The sequence below is a fragment of the Nannospalax galili genome, unplaced genomic scaffold (genome assembly GCF_000622305.1).
Source record: "Nannospalax galili isolate Female #2095 unplaced genomic scaffold, S.galili_v1.0 scaffold1119, whole genome shotgun sequence".
NCBI lineage: Eukaryota > Metazoa > Chordata > Mammalia > Rodentia > Spalacidae > Nannospalax > Nannospalax galili.
Window position 1 is genome coordinate 552,837 of NW_008343597.1, and position 20,281 is coordinate 573,117.

At 49.7% G+C, this 20,281-nt stretch overlaps 2 protein-coding genes across 6 annotated transcripts in view; both read right to left on the minus strand.

Annotated features, from left to right (window-relative positions):
* Carmil3 (capping protein regulator and myosin 1 linker 3) overlaps positions 1–4,622 on the minus strand; it is a 17,453-nt gene extending 12,831 nt beyond the window's left edge. For all 4 annotated transcript variants that reach the window (XM_008839847.1, XM_008839845.1, XM_008839846.1 and 1 more), the window contains exons 1-12: positions 4,418–4,622; positions 2,888–2,982; positions 2,585–2,635; positions 2,424–2,483; positions 2,229–2,344; positions 1,955–2,052; positions 1,643–1,713; positions 1,470–1,543; positions 1,153–1,228; positions 989–1,077; positions 378–472; positions 72–158 (exon numbers count right to left, since the gene is read on the minus strand). In XM_008839847.1, the coding sequence (XP_008838069.1) occupies positions 72–158; positions 378–472; positions 989–1,077; positions 1,153–1,228; positions 1,470–1,543; positions 1,643–1,713; positions 1,955–2,052; positions 2,229–2,344; positions 2,424–2,483; positions 2,585–2,635; positions 2,888–2,982; positions 4,418–4,457 (952 nt within the window). In that variant the 5' untranslated portion in view covers positions 4,458–4,622. The remainder of the gene's footprint in view (positions 1–71; positions 159–377; positions 473–988; positions 1,078–1,152; positions 1,229–1,469; positions 1,544–1,642; positions 1,714–1,954; positions 2,053–2,228; positions 2,345–2,423; positions 2,484–2,584; positions 2,636–2,887; positions 2,983–4,417) is intronic.
* A 647-nt stretch (positions 4,623–5,269) lies between these two features.
* Positions 5,270–19,678, minus strand: LOC103739441 (dehydrogenase/reductase SDR family member 4). Of its 2 annotated transcripts, XM_008839844.3 has the most exons (8): positions 19,413–19,672; positions 18,181–18,358; positions 12,602–12,703; positions 8,957–9,027; positions 8,811–8,862; positions 8,307–8,441; positions 7,790–7,845; positions 5,270–5,774 (listed from the first exon to the last, which is right to left on the minus strand). In XM_008839844.3, the coding sequence occupies exons 1-8, from the start codon at positions 19,541–19,543 to the stop codon at positions 5,660–5,662; spliced, it is 840 nt and encodes a 279-aa protein (XP_008838066.1). In that variant the 5' UTR covers positions 19,544–19,672; the 3' UTR covers positions 5,270–5,659. The 2 variants fall into 2 exon arrangements, with proteins under 2 accessions (XP_008838066.1, XP_029422697.1); XM_029566837.1 differs by lacking the exons at positions 5,270–5,774; positions 7,790–7,845; positions 8,307–8,441 and adding an exon at positions 8,542–8,667 and having other exon boundaries at positions 8,769–8,862; positions 19,413–19,678.
* Between the last annotated feature and the right edge of the window lie 603 nt (positions 19,679–20,281).

Genomic DNA, 20,281 nt, shown 5'->3' on the forward strand with positions numbered 1-20,281 from the left:
ACACCTCTGGGGCTCCACATCACACGCAACGCTGGGGGAAGGTCAGAGGCCAGGGGTCCTGGTGTGAGTACCTCGAGGGGAAATGGCAGTCTTGGCCAGGCACAGCTTGGTGAGGCCCGTAGGGAAGCAGAGGAGCTGCTGGCTCAGACTGAGGAAACCTGGGGAAGAGGTGGGGGGAGGATGAGTGGCTGGAAGTGGGTACAGTTGTTGCAGTCAGGTGGGGGCTGGTGTAGGGTGTAGGCCTGGGGTCAAGGATGGAGGTACTTGGCCTGGGGCAGCCCTCAGGCTGGAAAGGACCTGTTCAGACCTGGGATGGGCTCTGGGCTGGGACAGGGGTCTGCATTGCAGTGGGGATAGGATTCAGGGCTAGGGCTCACCCTTGTCTTCGATGGGGTTGTGGGACAGAGTGAGGGCATGCAGCACACAGCTCCCGTTCTCCCCAAACACCCCGGCCAGCTTCTGGACAAAGTCCCTTCAGGGAAGGGGAGGAAGCATTTGTCCTGAGCTGAGCCCTGAGTCCCAGCTCCTGGCTTCCCCTCCTCTTCTATCTGCCTTTCTGGCTGGGGCTATAATAGTCAGAGGATACCATGGTGGAGGATCAGCTTGGGGATGACAAGGGAGACTGTCAACTCTCAGGAGTACCTGGGGGGTGGAAGGTGAGGCTACACCTTGCATTCCATACCTTAGGGACATGTGCCTAACTTTGTGTGACCAAGACTGCAGCAGCCCACCCTGCTTGGTAGTTGGTCCTGAGGGAATGGGACATGAAGTGTGTACTGGGGAAAGGCCAGGAGCTGGGACATCAGGGGCTGAGATCTGAGTCTCAGCTTGACCACTGGCTTGCTTTGTGCCTGTCTGAGCATCAGTCTCCTCTGTAAAGTAAGGAGCTGGATGAGATAGTTCAGAGACTCATATCATGCTCTGATGTTCCCGGATTCTAAGACTACACGAACGGGGTACCACTGCCCATGGAGGAGGCTGGCCTCACGTCTTAAGCCCAGCATTGTCCAACACCAGCTCTTCGAGGCTCCCCGACTTGCTGAGGGTATGTAGCACCTGTTCTAGCACTTCTGAACCCTGAGGACAGAGGAGTCCTGCCATCAGGAGCCAAGAACATTACTCTGCCATCCCCCTCCCCCTCCTAGTTCTTACCAGCCTTAAGTCTTTGCAGTAGAGTTTGGTGAACCACTGGTTGTAGGCCAGGGCTGCCACCATTAGGGCCAAGTCTCTGTGGGAATAATGGACAGGACAAGAAGTGGTAAGCTGGTGGCTAGGGCAAGAAGGAAGAGACAAGGATGGGATGCCTAGGCTGAGGAAAGCTAGATGGGGAGACTAGAGTGGGCAGATGGATGGAGCTGCAAAGATAAAGCAGGGGTTGCGGGTAGGGCAAGAGGGGAAACCCTGAGAAAGGCAAGACCGAAGGTAAGGCTGGGACTCTTGGGGTTAAAGCCTCTGCCCTGTCTGCTTACCGGCTCTCCAAGTGGCTGAAATCCAAAAGATTGAATTCACGGTTATCCTCAGCATGGTAGATGGTGTCCACATCCTTGAAGAGGTGGCACTGGCTCACATCTGTTCCCTCCCCCTCTTCTGCCCCCTCCCCGTGGGTCCCACCTGCTCCCTGCCAAATCCCTGCCCTACGCACCCATTGCACCTCCTCACGGCAGTGTAGCCCATTGTAGTCACACAGGGCAGCATAGGTCTCAGAGAAGCCACCTGTAGGGCAGGAGATAGGCTGGCTCCATGTGGTGGGGAAGGGGCGGGAAATAAGCTTGGGCTTCAAGGTATGGTCAAGGTCACTGAATGTGCTAGTGTCCTAGTGCCATGAACCTCCTGAGGTCCAAGAGCCTGAAGTCCTTGGCACAGGTAAAGGTTCCCAGGCAAAATGGCACGCAGAGGGTACTAGATAACAGGCAGGTGTTCAAAGTCCCACACTCTCATGTCTGCCCCTGCTCACCACACACACTGTGAGTGGTAGATGTGGAAGTCTCAGAGTTGGGAGACGTGTCTCGGGGTCCCTCTGGGGTGTCTGCATTTCCACGCCGGATCAAACACCTGAAAGATGAACAAATCACTCCAGAGAGAGGTAGACAGAGGCTCTCAATTCTTCCTCCATTATGGCGTCTCCAGGGAAGGCAGGAGAGAGCACTCTTCATGTTCTGGGAGATTCAGAGGAAAGACAAGTCTCCGTGTTGTCTAATCCTTTGGGAGACCCCTTGCTTGCCACTCACCCAGGACCAGGGCAGACCTTGGAGAGGGCGGAGCTCACATGGCGTGTCACCTGGTCTACACTCTCAGCCGATGGCAGCCGCATGCTCACCAAGCCACGCTCAGTCTCCACCAGGATCTGGGGGACAGGGAGTGACAGAGTGTCAGATGTCCACTCTCCCTGTTGGCCCGATATTGGCCTGAGCCCTGGTGCTTACCTGGTTCTGACTGAGTGTATTGAAGGCACGGATCTCCAGGACATTGAAGGAGCTCTCCACCTGGAGGGGAGGGGAGGGGAGGCTCAGTTCCTGGTAAGGACCTAGTCATGAGGCTTAAAAGGAGCATGCCAGGTATTTTCCCACTCCGCAGCTCAACTCACCTTGGCAGGGACTTTAAGGGGGAAGAGGTGGAGGCGCCAGGAGGTCAGGGCCTGCAGAGAAGAGTATCAACAGTTTATGGCAGCCTCTTGAGCCCTTGTTCTGTTTTAGCTCCCTCTGCTCTGCGACGCCCCCCTGCATTTCTCCTGTCCACCTTCAACTCCTGCACATTAACCTGGTCCAGGCCTGTCTTTTCCCCTAGGTTTTGTCTCCTTAGTCCCTCCTTCCCTGTTTCTCCCGTCTACCTCCCTAGAGCTCAGCTGCCCTCACTGCCTCCTCCCTTCCCCCAGGACCAATGCCCTCACCAGCACTCGGTCCTCATACTTCTTGGGTTTTGTTTCCAGCTTCACACGATGTTGTTGGAGCACAGCCCCCTGGCTCAGGCACCTCCGGATGCTGTCTACAGGTAGATGGGACCTGCTTAGAACTTCCCTTATCCCTTACCCCCGGCACCCATATCCAGACAGAGAGGAGAGAAGAAAGACACATAGGTACTGGACAGAGAGGTATGGGACAGAGACATTTTCTTCTTGAATGACTTTGCTATTAGAGGAGGAAAGTGAAGTGAAAACTCTGGCTCCTGGTGTCCCTGAGTCAGGGGACAGTTGCTGAATGACACCGTCTGTGGGAGCATGTGTCTTACACTTCTGAGGGTGTGAAGAATTTTTCCCACCCGTGCTTTATGGCAGCCATCAACACATACACAGTGAGTCAGTGTGTAGGGGTGTGGGGGTGCCCCTTGACTGTATGGTGGTCTGGGTGTGAGAGTCTGCTTTTACTATGGCTGTATGTGTGACGATGCCAGGGAACCTGAGCATGGTATTGGTGGGGATAGAGAAGTGTGAATGAGTATGCCTGCAGCTGTGAAAGGGGCACAGTGCCAGGCAGCTCCTGTGTGGAAAGTTGGGTGGGAGAAGGGTTTAATGTTTCAATGAGCCCCAGATCCATCTGCTGACAGAAGCATCCAGTTACCCCACCGTGTGTGTGTGTGTGTGTGTGTGTGTGTGTGTGTGTGTATTGGAGGTGCAGTTTTTGTAAGATGTGCTTACACATATCTTATGACTGTGCTTCTGAGTGTGTAGGTGTTAGGGATCACCAGAGTGCAGCAGGGTTCTGAGTATCCTTGAGCGTCCTGCTCTCTGCGTGGGCTAGCCTGTGCTTCTGCCTTTGAGGGTCAGAGTTGTGTGTGTGTGTGTGTGGGCTACGTCTGAGAATCATGGATCCAGGGAGGCTTTGAGGTGTGTATAGTGAGAAGGGGGCAGTCTAGGATGCGGGCTGTGGGAGGTGAGCCGCAGAAACCCTACTCTTGGTTTTAGCTTCAGTCCAGGACCTTCCTCCCCCCCGCCCCCGACTCCCTTCTTTGCCCCATTGGCCTGGGCGCTGCCCGGCTCCTCGGGGCTCTCCAGTGCCAGTTCCGGGGCGGGGCCCAGAGGAGGGAGAGTGTTGAGAAAAGCAGCAGTCAGGACCAGGGGCAGCTCCCAAAGCCTAGCCCCGCCCGGCGCGGGTGGGGGAAAGCAGGGACTCTTCGGGGAAAGACCGGACGCCAAGCCGAGGGGTGGGTCAGAAACGCTGGGAGTCAGCCCCAGGGAGCGCGAGGGAACTGCGCCTGTCACCAAAGAGCGGGACGGGCGGCTCTAGGGCAGGTGGGTCCTGAGAGGGTGAGGCGAGTGAGGCAGGAGAGGACGCGATGCTGGAGCTGAGATGCAGGGGAAAGGGCGCCTAGGAACGTGGGGGCACCAGGGGGCGGGAGGAGCCGGGTTAGGGGTGTACTGCAGGAAAGCACGGGGGCTGGATGCTCAAGGACCGGGCGTCCGGCGATCAAGGCAACCTCGTACCTTGCAGCTCGCGGGTGAGCTCCACGCTGGCCTTGGCCATGGCGGCCGCCGCCGCCGCTGCTGTTGCTGCTGCTGCCGAGGAGCCGCCGCCGCCGTCGCCCCGGAGCCGCCGCACATGCTAGTCCCGGCTCCGGCAGGGCCCGGCGCTGAGCGCTGCAGTAGCGGCAGAGCCCGCTCTGGTCTGGGGCGGCTGCGCGAGCGCTCCCGCCCCGCCTGGAGAAGTGGCCGATCGAGCATGCGCGCTGCGCTGTGGAGCCGCGTGAGACCCCGCGCGCGCTCGCGCCAGCGCGCCGACCCCTCCCGCGGGCTACCTCGTGAGATGCCCTGAGCGCATCGCGGGGTGTCCGTGCACTCTCTGGGGCGGGGCGCGCCGTTCCCCGTATCCCTGCCACCCACTCTTCAGTCACCCAGAGCAGCATCTCCAGTCTTTGTGTATGGGCCTGGGTACTACTCCCTGGGTCATCCTCGCGCGGCCCCGCCCTTCCTTCCCCTTCGGGCTCGGGAACCGTCCAGTTTGTCCTTGCCGACCCTTGAGGGAACTCCGAATCAAGGGCGATGCTGCGAAAGACCTGGCGCAATGTGCGGGAGTCCCTTCTTTCCTACTCCCAGCCCAGCCTTGGGGATCCCCTTGGCGTCCTTGGCACCATCTCTGGGGGTGTGAGGCTGAGTAGCACCTGGGAGTTTCCGAGCCGCCTCCCCCCAGCTGGCAGCTCTGCAGACACCGCCACCGGTGAGCTCAAGCTCAGGTCCCGGAGACAGGAAGGAGGGCTGGGGGGAATCCAGAGATCCAGCCTCCCAGACTTCTCAGACACACTATCCAAACAGCCCACACTGAGAAATGATCACACTGACTCTGAGCAACACGATTCTTCATTTTATTGCACCTTATTTGCAAGTTGTTAATTTCCATTCTTGTTCCTTCCCCCCCCAGGTTCCGTCTATCTCCTCTTAAATTCTCCAGAAATTCAGGGGGAAACTCCCCTCACCCCCAACTTGATCTTTTCAGCAGGCTTCCTCCCACCCTCTGGCCCCCAGAAAGCCTTTATTCAAAGCCACAGCAACAACGCAACGTCACACCTTGACCAGAGGGACGGCTGGAACTTAACACAAGGCCGAACTGATTTTGTGAGGTGAACAAAATGATAGGCAGAGGCAGCAAAGGGCAGCAGAGGAAAGGTGGACGCACCCTCCCCACACACCAGTTGGAGACAACCTCTGCCCTCGTGGGCTGTCTTCAGGTCCTCAGAGGCGAGAAGGAGTTCCTCCACCCACTACTATTGTCTCCCCAGTGATGTAACTGGCATCTTCAGAGCACAAGAAAGAAACGATGCCTGCGCAATCCCCTGGCTTGCCTAGCCTGGAAAGCAGGAAAGAAGGAAGAGAGGACAAGTCAAACAGGCCAGTCTCCCTCATGTGCTCACAGGGAATAAAATTTTTTACCCAAGAATTATCAGGTGAATTTTCAAGACTAGTGTACAGCGTTTTGCTTATTAAATAGGGTGATCATGCTTATGTGTTTGTAATTTATATAAACACAAATATGGTATTCTGCAAAACCACATTATATTCACATATAGGGACACTTTTTTTTTTTTTAACAGAGTTCAGGATACCAGAGTGTAAAGCTGGACTGATAAAATGGTGAACAATTACTTTATACTTTATTTCTTATGCTTCAAAGGAAATTGTTTCAACATGTACATATAAGTGCCAGGGAGTCTGTGTGGCAGTAAATGGCATGTCTAAATTACTACAGGTTCAATTTACAGATTCTTACCAGGAATTTATTTTTGTCCCTTTTGACCAGATTCATTTTATAAGAATGTGCTAAATCACGTTGTTTGTATTGTGATTCTGTAGTTAGAGGACACTTGAACTGCCATAGAATACTCTAAAGTTATGAGGAACTAGAAGGCCTAGGCCAGTGGTTCTCCAGCCTAGCTGCAGACTGCTGTTACTTGGGAGGCTTAACATAAAGAAAAGAAAAAAATGTGCAGGTTACACTATGGGCCAATTAAAGAAAAGCCTAGGAGTGAGGCCTAATCAACTGCAGTTGTAAACACGCCCCTGGATGATTCACCTGTACAGCCAGGATTCATGCATGGGGCTAGATGGCTCATTGGGGTCTCTAGGATGGCAATACCCTGACTTATGAATGAGTTGTAGAGCTAGGCCTACAGCTCAAGCCTGACTTCAGCATAGCTTTGGGAAAACTTGAGGAAATCTGGGATGTCTGGACCAGTAAAGAGGTAGGCATTGCCAGCATTTGTCCTTGAGGGGTCAAGCTGGAGGAGCTGAAGATGAACGCCCAGAAGCCAGAAGGTGGAGACAGCGAATTGGGAGCAAAGGCGACCTAGCAAAAACGTCTCAGTAGTTTAGCCAGCCCATTGGGGAAGAGAACAGTTTTTGTGTTTTTGTAAATAAAAAATTCATTTATTTTTATTTGATGTGTTTGTTTTGCCTGTATGTATATAAGTGCACCCATGTCATGTAATGCACACAGAGGCCAGAACAGGAGGTTGGATCTTCTAGAATTGGAGTTACAGATCGTTGTTAGCTGTCATGTAGGTGCTGGGAACTGAACCCAGGTCCTCTGCAAGAGCAGTGTTTTACTTAATGTATGTAAATGCACCTGTATCATACAATGCCCATGGAGGCTAGAAGAGAGTGTCAGAATCCCTGGAACTGGAGTTAAGGACAGTTGTTAGCCAACATGTGAGTGCTAGGAATTGAACCCAGGTTCTCTGAAAGAGCAGCCAGTGCTCTTAATCATTGAACATCTCTCCAGCACCCCCCCATTTCATTTTTTCCTTAAAAAATTTTTTAGTGTATGAGTATTTTGACTATGTATATATGTGTATCACGTGTATGCCTGGTATCTGTGGAGGTCAGAAGAGGGCATTAGATCCCTTGGAACTGGCATTACAGACTGTTGTGAGCCACCATTTGGTTGCTGGGATCCAAATTCAGGTCCTCTTGGGGAGCAGAAAGTGCTCTTAACTGCTGAACCATTTCTCTAGCCCCAAGGACAATTTTTCAAGGCAGTGTTTGGGATTTAGTAAAGCTCTCCATTCCTTCTATTTGGATTGCAGGACCATGAACCTGAGCTTTGGAAACAGGACTATTTCTTGGGTCCTGATCTCCACAGATGCCCAGAGGTAGAGGTAGACAGCGGAGTGGAGAGAGAGCTCCGCTTTGCTCAAATATTGACAACCTCTGATTTTTTGAAATGGAAGCAGTGTCCTTGGTTAGGTCACAGGAGTGACAGAGTTCATGAATTTGTGAAGTCTGGAAGGAGCATGCTGTGGGACTGAGAGCCAGGGGAGACCCTGTTAGCTTTATCCATCCTGATCCTCACTGGTGACAGCTTACCTTCTAATATTCATGGCTTTTTTTATCATTTCCTCTTTTGATTCGTCACTCCATAACTGTGGAAAGAAGGAAAATCTATGTGCAAGAAGAGGAAACCAAGAGATAGCACAGGAAAGAAGCGATCTGTCCCCACATCAATTGAGAGGAAGGATCAGAAGATTCCCCTTCATTTCCTGTGCCCCCCATTGCTGTCCTCTATTTCAGTTTTCAGGTCTTAGTGAGGCTGGGTCTTGCTGGGTCTCCCAATTTTCATTCATTTTGGGAAATATGACACAGTCTGAGTACAGTCTGAATTCCTGGCTCTACCCTATTTGGTAGAGCCAAGTGGGAAAGTAATGTGTGGGAGTCTGGTGTGGGGAAAGTGTCTGGTATGGAGAGGGGAGTTTGAAAAAGTGGGGGGAGGGGGGATGGGAGTGAATGGGAGCTTAGGACTCAGGTACTAGGCTTTCCCGTCCTAAAAGACAGATCCTTTCCAGGGTCCCGGGGTGGAGGTAGGGGAAAGGCTCCCTCTCCTTACCACACTGCTGAAGTGAGTCTTGATGAGTCCAGGTGCCAAGCAGTTCACTCTAATGTTCTTTGAGGCCAACTCTGAGGCCAGGTTCTTAGTAAGACCCAGCAAAGCTGTTTTACTAACATTGTAAGGGCCTAGGTTCTAGGGAAAAGAGAAGTATTAGTTTAGTTTCTCTTAGTTTCCAGGTCATTCTTGATTGTTCTCGGACAATAAGGGCAGGGGTCAAAAAGGTATCTCCTGTAAGGAAGGGTCAGGGTCAGAAAACTGCCTTGTACAGTTCGTGGAAAGCAAGGCATCTATTTTGTGGGAAGGGACTTGCTAGGGTGATGCTAAAATATTTCTTTGGGTAATTGGTGGGGTGGATGATGTGGGATGGAGGACAGGACAGAAGTGGCAGAGGGGTTCTTACAGGAAATGGAGCGAAGCCTGCTACGGAAGCCACAATCACCAATTGGTGGGGTGGATGATGTGGGATGGAGGACAGGACAGAAGTGGCAGACGGGTTCTTACAGGAAATGGAGCGAAGCCTGCTACGGAAGCCACAATCACCACTGAGCCGCCTCTAAGAAGGAAAGAGAGCTGAGGGTCCCTTTGTCATCGAGACCACTGCCCGTGTGGGGCCCCATCTCACCCAAGCTTCCTCTCAACATTCATACCCTCGTTTCTCTATCTCTGGCACCACTGCTTTTGTCATCATGGCTGTAGCCGTCACATTAATCTTCAGAACCTGAGGCCAACAGAAGGAGAAACAACATGAGAAGAGCACGGGAGGGGCACAGTGATGAGGAGTTTCGGTAGGTTCCCATGATCTGCTTGTTAGAGCTGCCCTGGACCTGATAATGGGAGAGCCCAGAGTTCAGCCATGAGTAGTTACCTCTCACCAGCTCACGTGGCTAGGTGATGACACATCAGGTTGGGTGAGACAGAATGCAACCAGCTCGTCCCTCCTAGCCGGCCAGGTCCAGGATGAGCCTGACCTCTCAGGGATGCTTTGGATTTCAGCTAGATTTAATGTTTCCTCCATGTAGGGAGAGCCTGGAATTGGGTCACTGCCTGCATCCAGCATCCCTTGTCTAGATTCAAATTATTCAGCTTTTGATTTGGATTTGTTTTCCAAGTATTGAGACAGGGGCCCACTCTGTAGCCCACCATGGAACTCACTATGCAGCCCAGGATAGCCTTGAACTCATGGCAATCCTCCTGTCTCAGCTGCTCTAGTGCTGGGATTTCAGGTGTGAGCCATTGAGCCCAGCTTTAGTTCAGCTTATGTATGTATGCATGTATGTATATGTATGTGCATGTATATGTGAGTGTATGTGGAAGCCAGAGGTCAACTCAGGACATTTCCCTGAATTGCTTCTCCAACTTCTTTTTCTTCTGAGACAGAGTTTGTTGCTGATCCTAGAGCTCACAGATTCAGCTCCACAAGTCCCAGGGATCATCTTTTCACAGCCTCAGTGCTGGGACTATAGGTACACTGGGGATCTGAACTCAGGCCTTCATTCTTGCAAGTACTTTACTGACTGAACCATCTCCCTACCCCTTCCCGTCCCCCGTGACAATGACATCTTCCCTGATTGCTCTCCACCTTTCTTTTGGGACAAGGACTCTCATTAAAGCCATAGCTCGCTGATTCATCCAGACTGGCTGATTAGCAAGCTCTGGGGCTCTGTCTCTGCCCCCTGCTCCCCTAGTGCTGGGGTTATAGATGCAAGGAGCTGTGCCAGCTTTTAAGTGGATGCTGGGAATCTGTGAATTCAGGTTGTGTGGCAAGCATTTTACCCACTGAACCATCTCCCCAGTCCCTAGTTTTTGTTTTTAATGAACCACTGAAGACTTGACAATGCTGCACATTTCCAAAGAAGAACTTTCTCTTGCATGATTACAATTCATTATTATGGCCAAGAAATGTAACAATGACAGAATTTTATTGACTATGCTAGCTATAACAAAACCTTCCTAGTTGTCCTTCAAATTCCTCCTCCTCCTTCCTTCCTTCTTCCCTTCCTCCCCCTTCCTCTTTCTTCCTCTTTCTCCCTTCCTACTCCTCTCTGCCTCTTCCTTTTCATTTATTTATTTATTTATTTATTTATTTATTTATTTATTTATTTATATTTATTTATGTCTTTTTGAAACGGTCTCCCTATAGTCCCAGCTGGAACTTACTATGTAGATCAGGCTGGCCTTGAACTCACAGAGATCCGTCTGCCTCTGCCTCCCAAGTGCTGGGACTAAAGGCATGTGCCATCACGCCCAGCTCTTTCTATTTTTTAAAAAACACTGGGCATGGTGGCGCACGCCTTTAATCCCAGAACTCAGGAGGCAGAGGCAGGTGGATCTCTGTGAACTCGAGGCCAGTCTGGTCTACATAGTGAGTTCCAGGCCAGCTGGGGCTATAGGAAAACCCTGTCTCAAAAACACCAAAAAAAAAATTTTTTTTTTATTTTTATTTTTTTGTGTATGTGTATATTGCTTGGATGTATGTAAGTGTACCCATGTTGTACAATGCCCATGGAGGTCAGAAGAGGCTTTCAGATCCCCTGGAACTGGAGTTACGGACAGTCGTTAGCTGCCACGTGGGTTTTGGGATTTGAACCCAGGTCTTCTGTAAGAACATCCAGTGTTTTTAACCACTGAGCCATCTCTCCAGCCCCTATTTTTTATTTTATGCATATGAGTGTATTGCCTACATGTAGGTACACCAGTGTTATGCAGTGTTGTGCCTGTGGAAGAGAGTATCGAATCCTCTGGAACTGGAGTTAAGGATGGTTGTTAGCCACCATGTGGGTGCTGGGAATAGCACCTGGGTCTTCTGCAAGAGCAGCCAGTGCTCTTAACCACTGAGCCAACTCTGTTTTTTTTTTTTTTTTTTTTTTTTTTTTAGACTGGGTTTTTACTGAGTAGCCTAGGTTAGCCTTGAACTCACTATATAGCCCAGGCTGGTCTCAAATTTACAGTGACCCTTCTGTCTCAATTTCCCAAGTACTGGGATTATGAGTGTGTGCTGTAACACACTTGTCCCCCAGATTTCCTTCTTAAAAAATTTCAGAGCCAGGCATAGTGGTATATTCCTCAAATACCAGGCTTAGGCAGAAGGATCGCTACTTAGCAAGATCCTGCCCATGTCCCTGCTAAAAATCCATAGTACAATTAAGGTTCAACCACTGCATTTAGGTTTGATGTTCTGTAACATTAAAAAAAGTAAAGCAATAGCCGGGCCTGGTGGCGCACGCCTTTAATCCCAGCACTTGGGAGGCAGGTTAATCCCAGATCCAGTCAAGTTGACACCCAGGATTGGCCATCACAGATACCCAAAATTTGGGTTAACTCTTCCTATCCAAAAAAAAAAAAAAAAAAAAAAAAAAAAAAAAAAAAAAGTAAAGCAAAAAGAAAAATTGCTTCTTTCCAAACTGATCTTATTTAGACTGTTGCTGAAAGATGTTTCTTTACTTTAGAGAATATCAAAATCAGGAACTGGTTCACTGAAGGACATTTTGGCATTTTGGTCTTTATGTGTGTGAAACACAGATAAACAAATTACAATATTTTACTATCCTTAAACTCTAGTATTGAGAAAGCCATGGGAGATCATAAGACATTTAGCATTTCCAAATCATGTGGGAATATTAACCTTTAAAAAGGTTAATATAAGACAAACACTTTAATTAGAGCTTTATAATTAGAAGATGTAGATGGGAGAAATATATCACGGGTATGATGTAACAGACATGTTCATATAAAACCAATATCCTAGTACTTGAATTTAGACACAGGGATTTCAGATTTTCTTAGCACTACAGATAAAAAGAACAAAGGACAGGTTGTACCCAAAGGCTGTGTGTTATAAAGCATTAATTTTTATAATTTCACCAAAATTGGTATTTCACTTAAGCAGCAGCTATTAACATTTCTCAACTAATGAAAGGCATTCTTTTTTGGCAACTGAAATGCAGATGGGTGGGTGTGTGAGTTTAAGTATATTAGTTGTTGGCCTGTTAGCTGCCATGTCTTTTCTGGAAATAAACCAGGAAGAGCATGGGGACGCGGGCCTGGGGAGAAGGCTGGGGAAAGGAAGCAGAGGTGGTTAGCGACTGTAGGTGGAGTGAGGGGAAAAAGCAGAGATGAAAGGGAAGGGGACAGAGGAAGCCAGCCCTCACAGGTGCTGTGCCAGGTTCATGACAGATACACATGTTGCATATTCATGCACTTGGCTTGAAGAAGGCATTCTAAAAGCAGACCAAGTTAGTGCTGCTTGTTTAGGCCAGCTCCCCTCACCCCCGCCTGCTGCTTTAATCTCTCACCTTGTCCCACACATCCTCAGTGACATCCATCATGTTTCCAAAGAAAGGGTTGACTGCAGCATTGGACACCAGGATATCAATACCTCCATGACGATTCACAGCCTAGAGAGGAAGGACTTGGTCAAAGCTGCAGGTAAGGGAGGGAGGTGCATTTATCAGTGCTGATAAAGAATTTCTTCTTAGGAGCAGTTGTCAAAAACATCTTTCTTGAAACATTTGTTCTCTAAAGCTACCCTAAGCCCTGCTATTATTTGAGATTCTTATTTCTTTGCAATCTTTCCAGTCTGTTCTTCTTTTAAGGGTGTCTCTGACCCTTTGCTCTTTCCTTTTAAAATTTTTTGTTTGTTTTTATTTATGTGTATGAGTGTTTTGTCTGCACATATGTAAGTGCATCCACAAGAGTGCAATGCCTGGGCAGGCCAGAAGAGGGCATCGGGGTTCCTGGAAATGGAGTTAGGGATGGTTGTTACCTGCCATGTGGGTGCTGGGAACTGAACCTGGGTCTTCTGGAAGAGCAGCCAGTGCTCTTAACCGCTGAGCTGTCTCTCCAGTCCTCCTCCCTTTGCGCATTTCTTTATACTTTTCTTTAGGGCACTCCTTCATTCTTATACCTTTAACCCTCACCTCAAATATATTTCTAGACCCCTCTCTTGAGTCCCAGCCCCATTTCCTTAAGTGCTTACTGCCCTCAAATGTGTTATCATGACTTCAAAGTCAACCTGTTCACACTTATCTGAATGAAGAGAGGTCCTTGGAAAGTTCCTATTGGGGTGGGCTGTGATCATTCTAGCTAGCCCTATGTCCTCATGGTAGATGTGATGACACTGAGGTCCAGGGACATCCATTTTTCAAGATCATAACTCAGTAATCACATTTTAGGGCCAGTTAAGAGCAGGAAGGCCTGCTCCTTTGGTGTTTGGGAGAGGTAAAGGGACTTTCTCAGGGCACAATGTGGTGGCAGAACGGAGGTCAGATCCTTACTCCGTAGCACAGAGCTGGTTCCTAGGAGCCTTCTGAAAGTGAGTTGGGACCATTATGAAACTGGCTGCTCAGGTGAAGACACTCAGTTCCACACTCAGCCTTCATGTCATTTTTCTTTCTGGCCCAGAAGCACAGAAGGCAGAAACTAAGTCTTAAACTGGGAAAGCTAAGAAAGGAGACATCTCACCTCTAGTAAGTTGCAAGTAGGTGGTAAAGGCCTGGGATAGAGTAACGGGTGGCTAGGGAGATTATGCCAGCAAGCATTTTCAATAGTAAGAAGCCACTGGTAAAACTAGACTGCATTTGCCTAGAATTGGCAACTTTGATGCCTTGGGCAAATAGCATGTAATGGGCCTTCAATCAACTTTGTGCCTCCAATTTGGCAAACGTGGGGTGTTATTAACAATGCACACCATCTGCTAGCTTCTCCTTTTAACTAATTATTCTTGCTAACTAGGTGCTAAGCTCAGTTGTTTCTACACTGCTACAGGAATACTGGGCTGTCGGCTATTCATTTAACAAAAATTTAAAGTCACAGAATCCTTAAAAACCACTATTGATGCTTTCTCGAGCCTTCTAAATTTTGGTTGTAGCACAAAGTCCCAGTCGCCTGCTTTGGCTCTGCACAAGCATCCTGATGACTTGTAACTGGCAAGAACAGAGTAAGTTGGAAAGTGATGTGTGCCATGCTCTGTGTGTATCTGGGGTGGGGAGAGGGTAGTGAATTGTACCAGGATCACTTGGGGAGTTTGTCCTCTCTTGAGCCTCCCATCTCCCTTCCCTTCTAGGCTTGTCACCATGGGGGTGGTGGAAGGAAACCTGGGTTTCGACTGAGCAGCACAGAACCATAAAAGATGATGAGAAAATTGGCATGATGGTCTATGTGTGTAATTTCAGCACTGGGGAGGCCGAGGCAGAAAGATCACAGGTTTGAGGCCAGCTTGGTTATATAGAAAGACCCTGTCTCAAAAACCCCAAATCAAAACCAAATGAAGCCAAGCCAAGAAACAAACAAATGATGAATGAAAAACGTACTCATGACCATGATGGTGTCTTCCAGCTCTTGTTTTAAACTGTATGATCACCACACTGACGTATTTGGGACTTATTTATTTATTTATTTTTGTTTTACATGTATAAGTGTATTGCCTGCATGCAGGTAGGTGCACCTGTGTTGTGCAATGCCCGGGGAAGTCAGAAGAGGGTGTCGGATTCCCTGGAACTGGAGTTATAGATGTTTGGTAGCTGCCATGTGGATGCTGGGAATTGAACCTGGGTCCTCTGCAAAGAGCAGCCAGTGCTCCTAACCTCTGAGCCATCTCTCTATCCCTGTGTTTGGGACTTTTTATATTCTGACATTTATTGATTTTAGAAAAAGTATAATCAAGCGGGGACGCTGCCCACTTGTTTTCCTCCCACCACACCACCGTTGAACTTTCCAGTGATACAGAATGGGAGGCTGTGGGTGGTGACCACCTTTGGGGCAGTGGCTTTTCTCTTTGTAGAGTAACAGCTGGCAAAGGAACATCTGAAAGCGCTGACAATTATTGTCATTCTGCACCTTGACATCAGTTGGGAAGACTCTTCTGAGAGTTCTTTAAAGATTTATTTTTATTTGTGTGTGTGTGTGTGTGTGTGACATGTATGCCACGATGACCTTTTTCACTTGCCTCTCTTATTTCTCATTTCTTGACGTGTGGTTGGAATGATTAGTTCCCACTGTCTCTTTGGCAGTCCCTACTTTGCACTGCCGTGGACCTGGACAACAGCAGCAGCCTCCTCACTGACGCTCTTGGCTCAGGGTCTTCTGTAATCCTTCCTAACACAGCCAGTTATCTTTAAAGTATTCTCATCTTGCTCAAAGCCTCACATGACTTCTCCTTTCCTACACAGTCATGGAAACTCCCTTGGGAGGCTGTGGGAGTTCCCGAGCCCCACCTACGCAGCCCATTTCCCACAGTACTTGCTCTTTGCTGTGGAATGACAGAGTCCCCCTCTTTCCTTCAGTTCCCTCTTGGCTGATTGCTCATTTATCAGGGTTGCTGGAGCCCCACCCTCACTGTCTGTCCACTTCCATCCATACCCACTCATTCCTGGCTCCAGTTGAGAACCAGCCTTCTGGATCTGCTAGGCGAACCTGCTGGAGGCCAGAGGACATTTTCCCACTAGGGTTTTTCTTTCTTGTTTTTCTTTTTATGTGTGTAAGTGGTGCATGTCTGTGTGGGTACATGTGCACATGCGTGTGTGTGAGACTGTGGAGGCCCGAGGCTGGTGTCAGGAATCTCCCTCGTTGCTATTTCACCTTATTCTTTTGTGGAAGGGTTTCTCAATCAAATCCAGAGCTTGCAAATTCGCTGAGTCTCCATAGCCAACTTGCTCCGGGGATCCTTGTCTCTGCCTTCTAAGCTGGAATTACAGGTGAGCCCCTAAGCTCACCTGGCATTTATGTGGATCTGGGGGGTCTGAACTCTTCTTCTTGTTTGCATAGGAAGCACTTTGACTGCTGAAACCATTTCCCAAGTCTCTCCCCACCCTCACCCCCTGGGAGGATTTTGACATGAAATTATGTAATGCCCTTGGTTTGACCCCAGTACTGAGAAGAAAGGATAACAACAACTAAACCAAACTGCTATGTTCATTTCAAATGAAATTCACGAATTGGCCCCTGCTCCTAAGGGGCACCTTGTAACCTCAGGATCAAGGCTCAGGTCTTAGGCTTGTCCAGCAGCCTATGCCAAGATGGATTTTCTTGAACTCACATTTGACCCTTTGCAATGCACATTTAAATATTTGTCAACAGTTGTTTAAGAACGTAATTACCGGAGGCTGCAGAGATGGCTCAGCGGTCAAGAGCACTCACTGACTGCTCTTGCAGAGGACCTGGGTTCAATTCCCAGCACCCACATGGCGGCTACGAACTGTCCTTAACTCCAGTTTCAGGGGAATCTGAAGCCCTCTTCTGACCTCTGAGGCATTGCATGGCACATGCAGGCAATACAGTCATACATGTAAAATAAAATAAAAAAAAAGAATGTAATTACCTTATTCTGTCTGTCATATGTCTGTCTACTATTGTTTAAGGCACTCCTCTTCTAAGAAGATCACTGTCATATGTCATATGTCTGTCTACTATTGTTTAAGGCACTCCTCTTCTAAGAAGATCACCCAAATTGTTTCTGTCCACTCTTGAATGTGTTCACACGATTCTGCTTTCTCTGTGCAGGGAGGAGTGCTTTCACTTTGGAGGACAGTACCTCCCAAGTCTTAAGACTTCTCTGTTGGATGGTTTATATTTTCTTATGCAGTGGGACAACTGGTGACAAGTGCTAACTTGACATTGGCTGAGACTAAAGTCAATTTGGGCACATAAAGCCCAGTACCACACAAATAAGTTTGTGCCTAGTAGTCTGCAGACATCCGAAACGGGGTAGCTCTGGGTTGAATCCTAGATCTTTTCCTTGGGAAGTGGCTCCAACTATCTGAACCAGTCTCTGTGAATAGAGGGAGAATAGTCTTTGCCAGGTATCGTGGCTTATGCTTATAATTTCAGCACTTAGACGAGGCTGAGGCAGGAAAGTTCATGGCTAGATTGGGTCACATAGTGACTTCCAGACCATTCTGGGCTACAGAGTGAGATCCTGCCTCAGAAAACCCCTACCCAAACCAAACTAAATCAAACCAAGGACAGTAGAAGCCTATGTAAGGCTCTAAACACAAGAAACGGCTCATATGGTGAATGAAACATGGTGGCCTGCCTCCTACCAGCTCCCAGAGACTACAAGCTGAAGAACAGGGATTGCTCATTAGCTCATGGGTGGGAACAACTAATTTGTGACTTACCCTTTTCATCTGCCCAACCACATTGGAACACTAGAGAACCAGGACTACCTATTTATTTGGGGGAGGGGGTGTGCCTAAAGGCTTATCCCAGGTTGAAGCATTAGGGTGTGTGCTGGATAACTTTAGCTCAACTTGACACACTTGGGCTTAGGGAGCCTCAACTGGGGAATTCCCTTCATTGGGCTGGCCTGTGGCCATGTCTGTGAGGCATCTTCTTCATTGTTGTGTGATGTGGGAGGGCCCAGCCCACTGTGGGTGGTGCCACCCCTGGGCAGGTGGGCCTGTGTTGCATAAGCAAGCAGGCTGAGTAGGGGCCAGGGGAGCAAGCCAGTAAGCAGTGATTCTCCATGGCCTGTGCTCCAGCTCCTGCCTCCAGGTTCCTGCCCTGAGTTCCTACCTTGGGCTCCTGGATGAACTGTTACCCAGGATATGTAAGCTAAATAAACCGTTTCCTCCCCAAGTTGGTATTGGTCAGAGTATTTTGTCACAGCAATGAAGAAACAAACTAGGACAGGGTGGCTTTTGATCCTCTGACTGGGAGTAGATGGTAGCTCTCAGACTTTATGATGCAGATGTGACAGGAAAAAGGCACACAATAAAAATGTGCTGGTGGACTGATTTGGGTGTGGGTACTGGGAATGCACTGTTAGTGTCACTGCTGGGTTGGACCTCACCAGTGCTAAGAAATCAGGAATGGGGGCTCAAGCTGGTTCCCTTCTGCCACCTCCTGGCCCAGTGCCCATATCCCTGCTGCTCACCGTGGTCACCAGCCGCTCTCGGTCCTCTGCCTTCCCTACATGGCACACAATGCCGGTCACACTCAGCCCCTCGCCCTGCAGTGTGGCCACTGTTCGGTCCACGTTCTGCTGCTTGCGACTGCTGATGACCACATGGGCCCCATCCTCAGCCAGACGCCGGGCGATGGCTAAGCCAATCCTTTCAGTGCAGAAAGAGACATGTTGTCAAGGCCTCCATAACAAGGGAAAAGGGTGAGGGCAGGGGCTCTGGAGTCAGATTGCTGGCTTTGGATTCTAGCTCTTTCCGAATGTGGCCTCCATATGCTTCTATTAGGTATAGAGCAGGCTTAACCACACAGTTATTATCAGGCAGATAGACATGCTCAGATTATTTTATTATCTTGTCCTTCACCTCAGTTCCTGGGACCTGATGGCACCTTCCAAAGGCCCCACCCCTGGTTGCTGGCCCTACACCTAGTGGGGATAAAAGGGAGCGAGACAAGCTGGGTGTGCAGCTGTGGCTATAACTTGAGAGTCTCTCTTGAAGGAGCCCATATTCCTAAATACCTCTCTGACAGGACTACATCCTCAAAATTCTGTCCTTAGTTATATTTGGGGAGTTCATGGGAAAGGATGGTCAAAACGTAAATATTGATTACACATTTAACAATTACCAGCCATAAGCATTTCACATACCTCTGTATTCCAGATTTGTGAGAAGCCTGTATCTAGCAAGGTCCCATGGGAATGAGAAACAGGATCAATGAGTGGTGGGTGAGACAGGCCGGCCAGGGCGGGGCAAAATATACACACCTAAACAAAACCTGGACACATCCAGGTAAAGGGGTGGGGGTGCTCTGGAGGACTTATTAGGTGCCCAGATGGAGTGTTTGCAACATTTCCATGGTGGACGGGAGGGAACAGGATAGTGTGAAACCTGGACTCTGGGTTTTTGGTCTTCCCAGACTCTAGGAGGAGCTGTTGATCGGGGCAGCCCAGAAGCATGAAGGGTGTGGGTTCTAGGGACAGTACCGAGCTGTCCAATGTCCGAGGCAGCAGTGACCCTGGGCTGGGGGAGCTGGGGCTGGGTTGGTGTTTCGGAGGGACTTCAGGTCAACCAAGTGGGTTCCCCCCACCTCCCCCCCGCCCAGGACTTTGGCAGCATTTGGGGCCTGCGGACGAGAGGCTAGGAGTTAAGAGAATACTTGTTTCCAGACAGCTGGGGCCGCAGAGACTCTGGCTCCGGTACTCACCCGTCGGTGGAGGCCGTTACCAGGGCCACTTTATTGGCGAGTGGGTTTCGGCGGGTCACCCCGGAGCTGGCCATCCTCACGGACTTCCAGGCCCGTGCACCGCGGCCTAGCAGCAGCCTCGCCTCCTGCATGGGTCAGGCCGGGAGGGTGGGTGGAACTCGATGGGAGGAGGGGGCTGTTGGTGCAAAGAGCAAGAGGTTGGACCAGCGGAGCCTCCGCCTCCGCAGACTCGCTGCTCGGCCGCCCGACCGGTTCAGCGACGGGCCCTGTGTCTGCGGCGCCCCCTGCCGGCGCCCTGCCCCGCCGCCCCGCTGTCTTCTATGCTCTGCGGTCTGAAGTGTGCTTAGTCCAAGTTTCCCCTGGGCCGCCCCCATCCCCTCTGCAGGACCTCGCAGACTTCTCTGTGCTCCAGGTCCTCTTTGCACATCTGCTTGCCAACCTCGTGTGTGTGTGTGTGTGTGTGTGTGTGTGTGTGTGTGTGTGTGTGTGTAGGGCGGGGTGTGCGGAGTTGCAGGGGGAGAGGAAGCTTTGAGTTTTTTATTTCTCCAAACTTCGGAATGGAATTTTTCCTCCAAAAAGGCCTAGGTCTACATATGGGGGGCGCAGAGATGGTGCTTTCAGTAAAGTGCTCGCCACATAAGCATGACATGGACTTGATTTCAGATTCACAGCACCCATGTAAAAAGCTGGGTGTGGCAGCTAACGCTAATCCTAGCTCTGGGGACACAGACAGGACGATACCTGGGGCTTCTTGACCAGCTAGTCTTGCCAAATCGGTGAGCTCCAGACTCTGAAAGATCTGGATAAAACTGACAGTGATAGAACACACTCGATGTTGACTTCTGGCCTCCACATGTACCTGTGTGTGC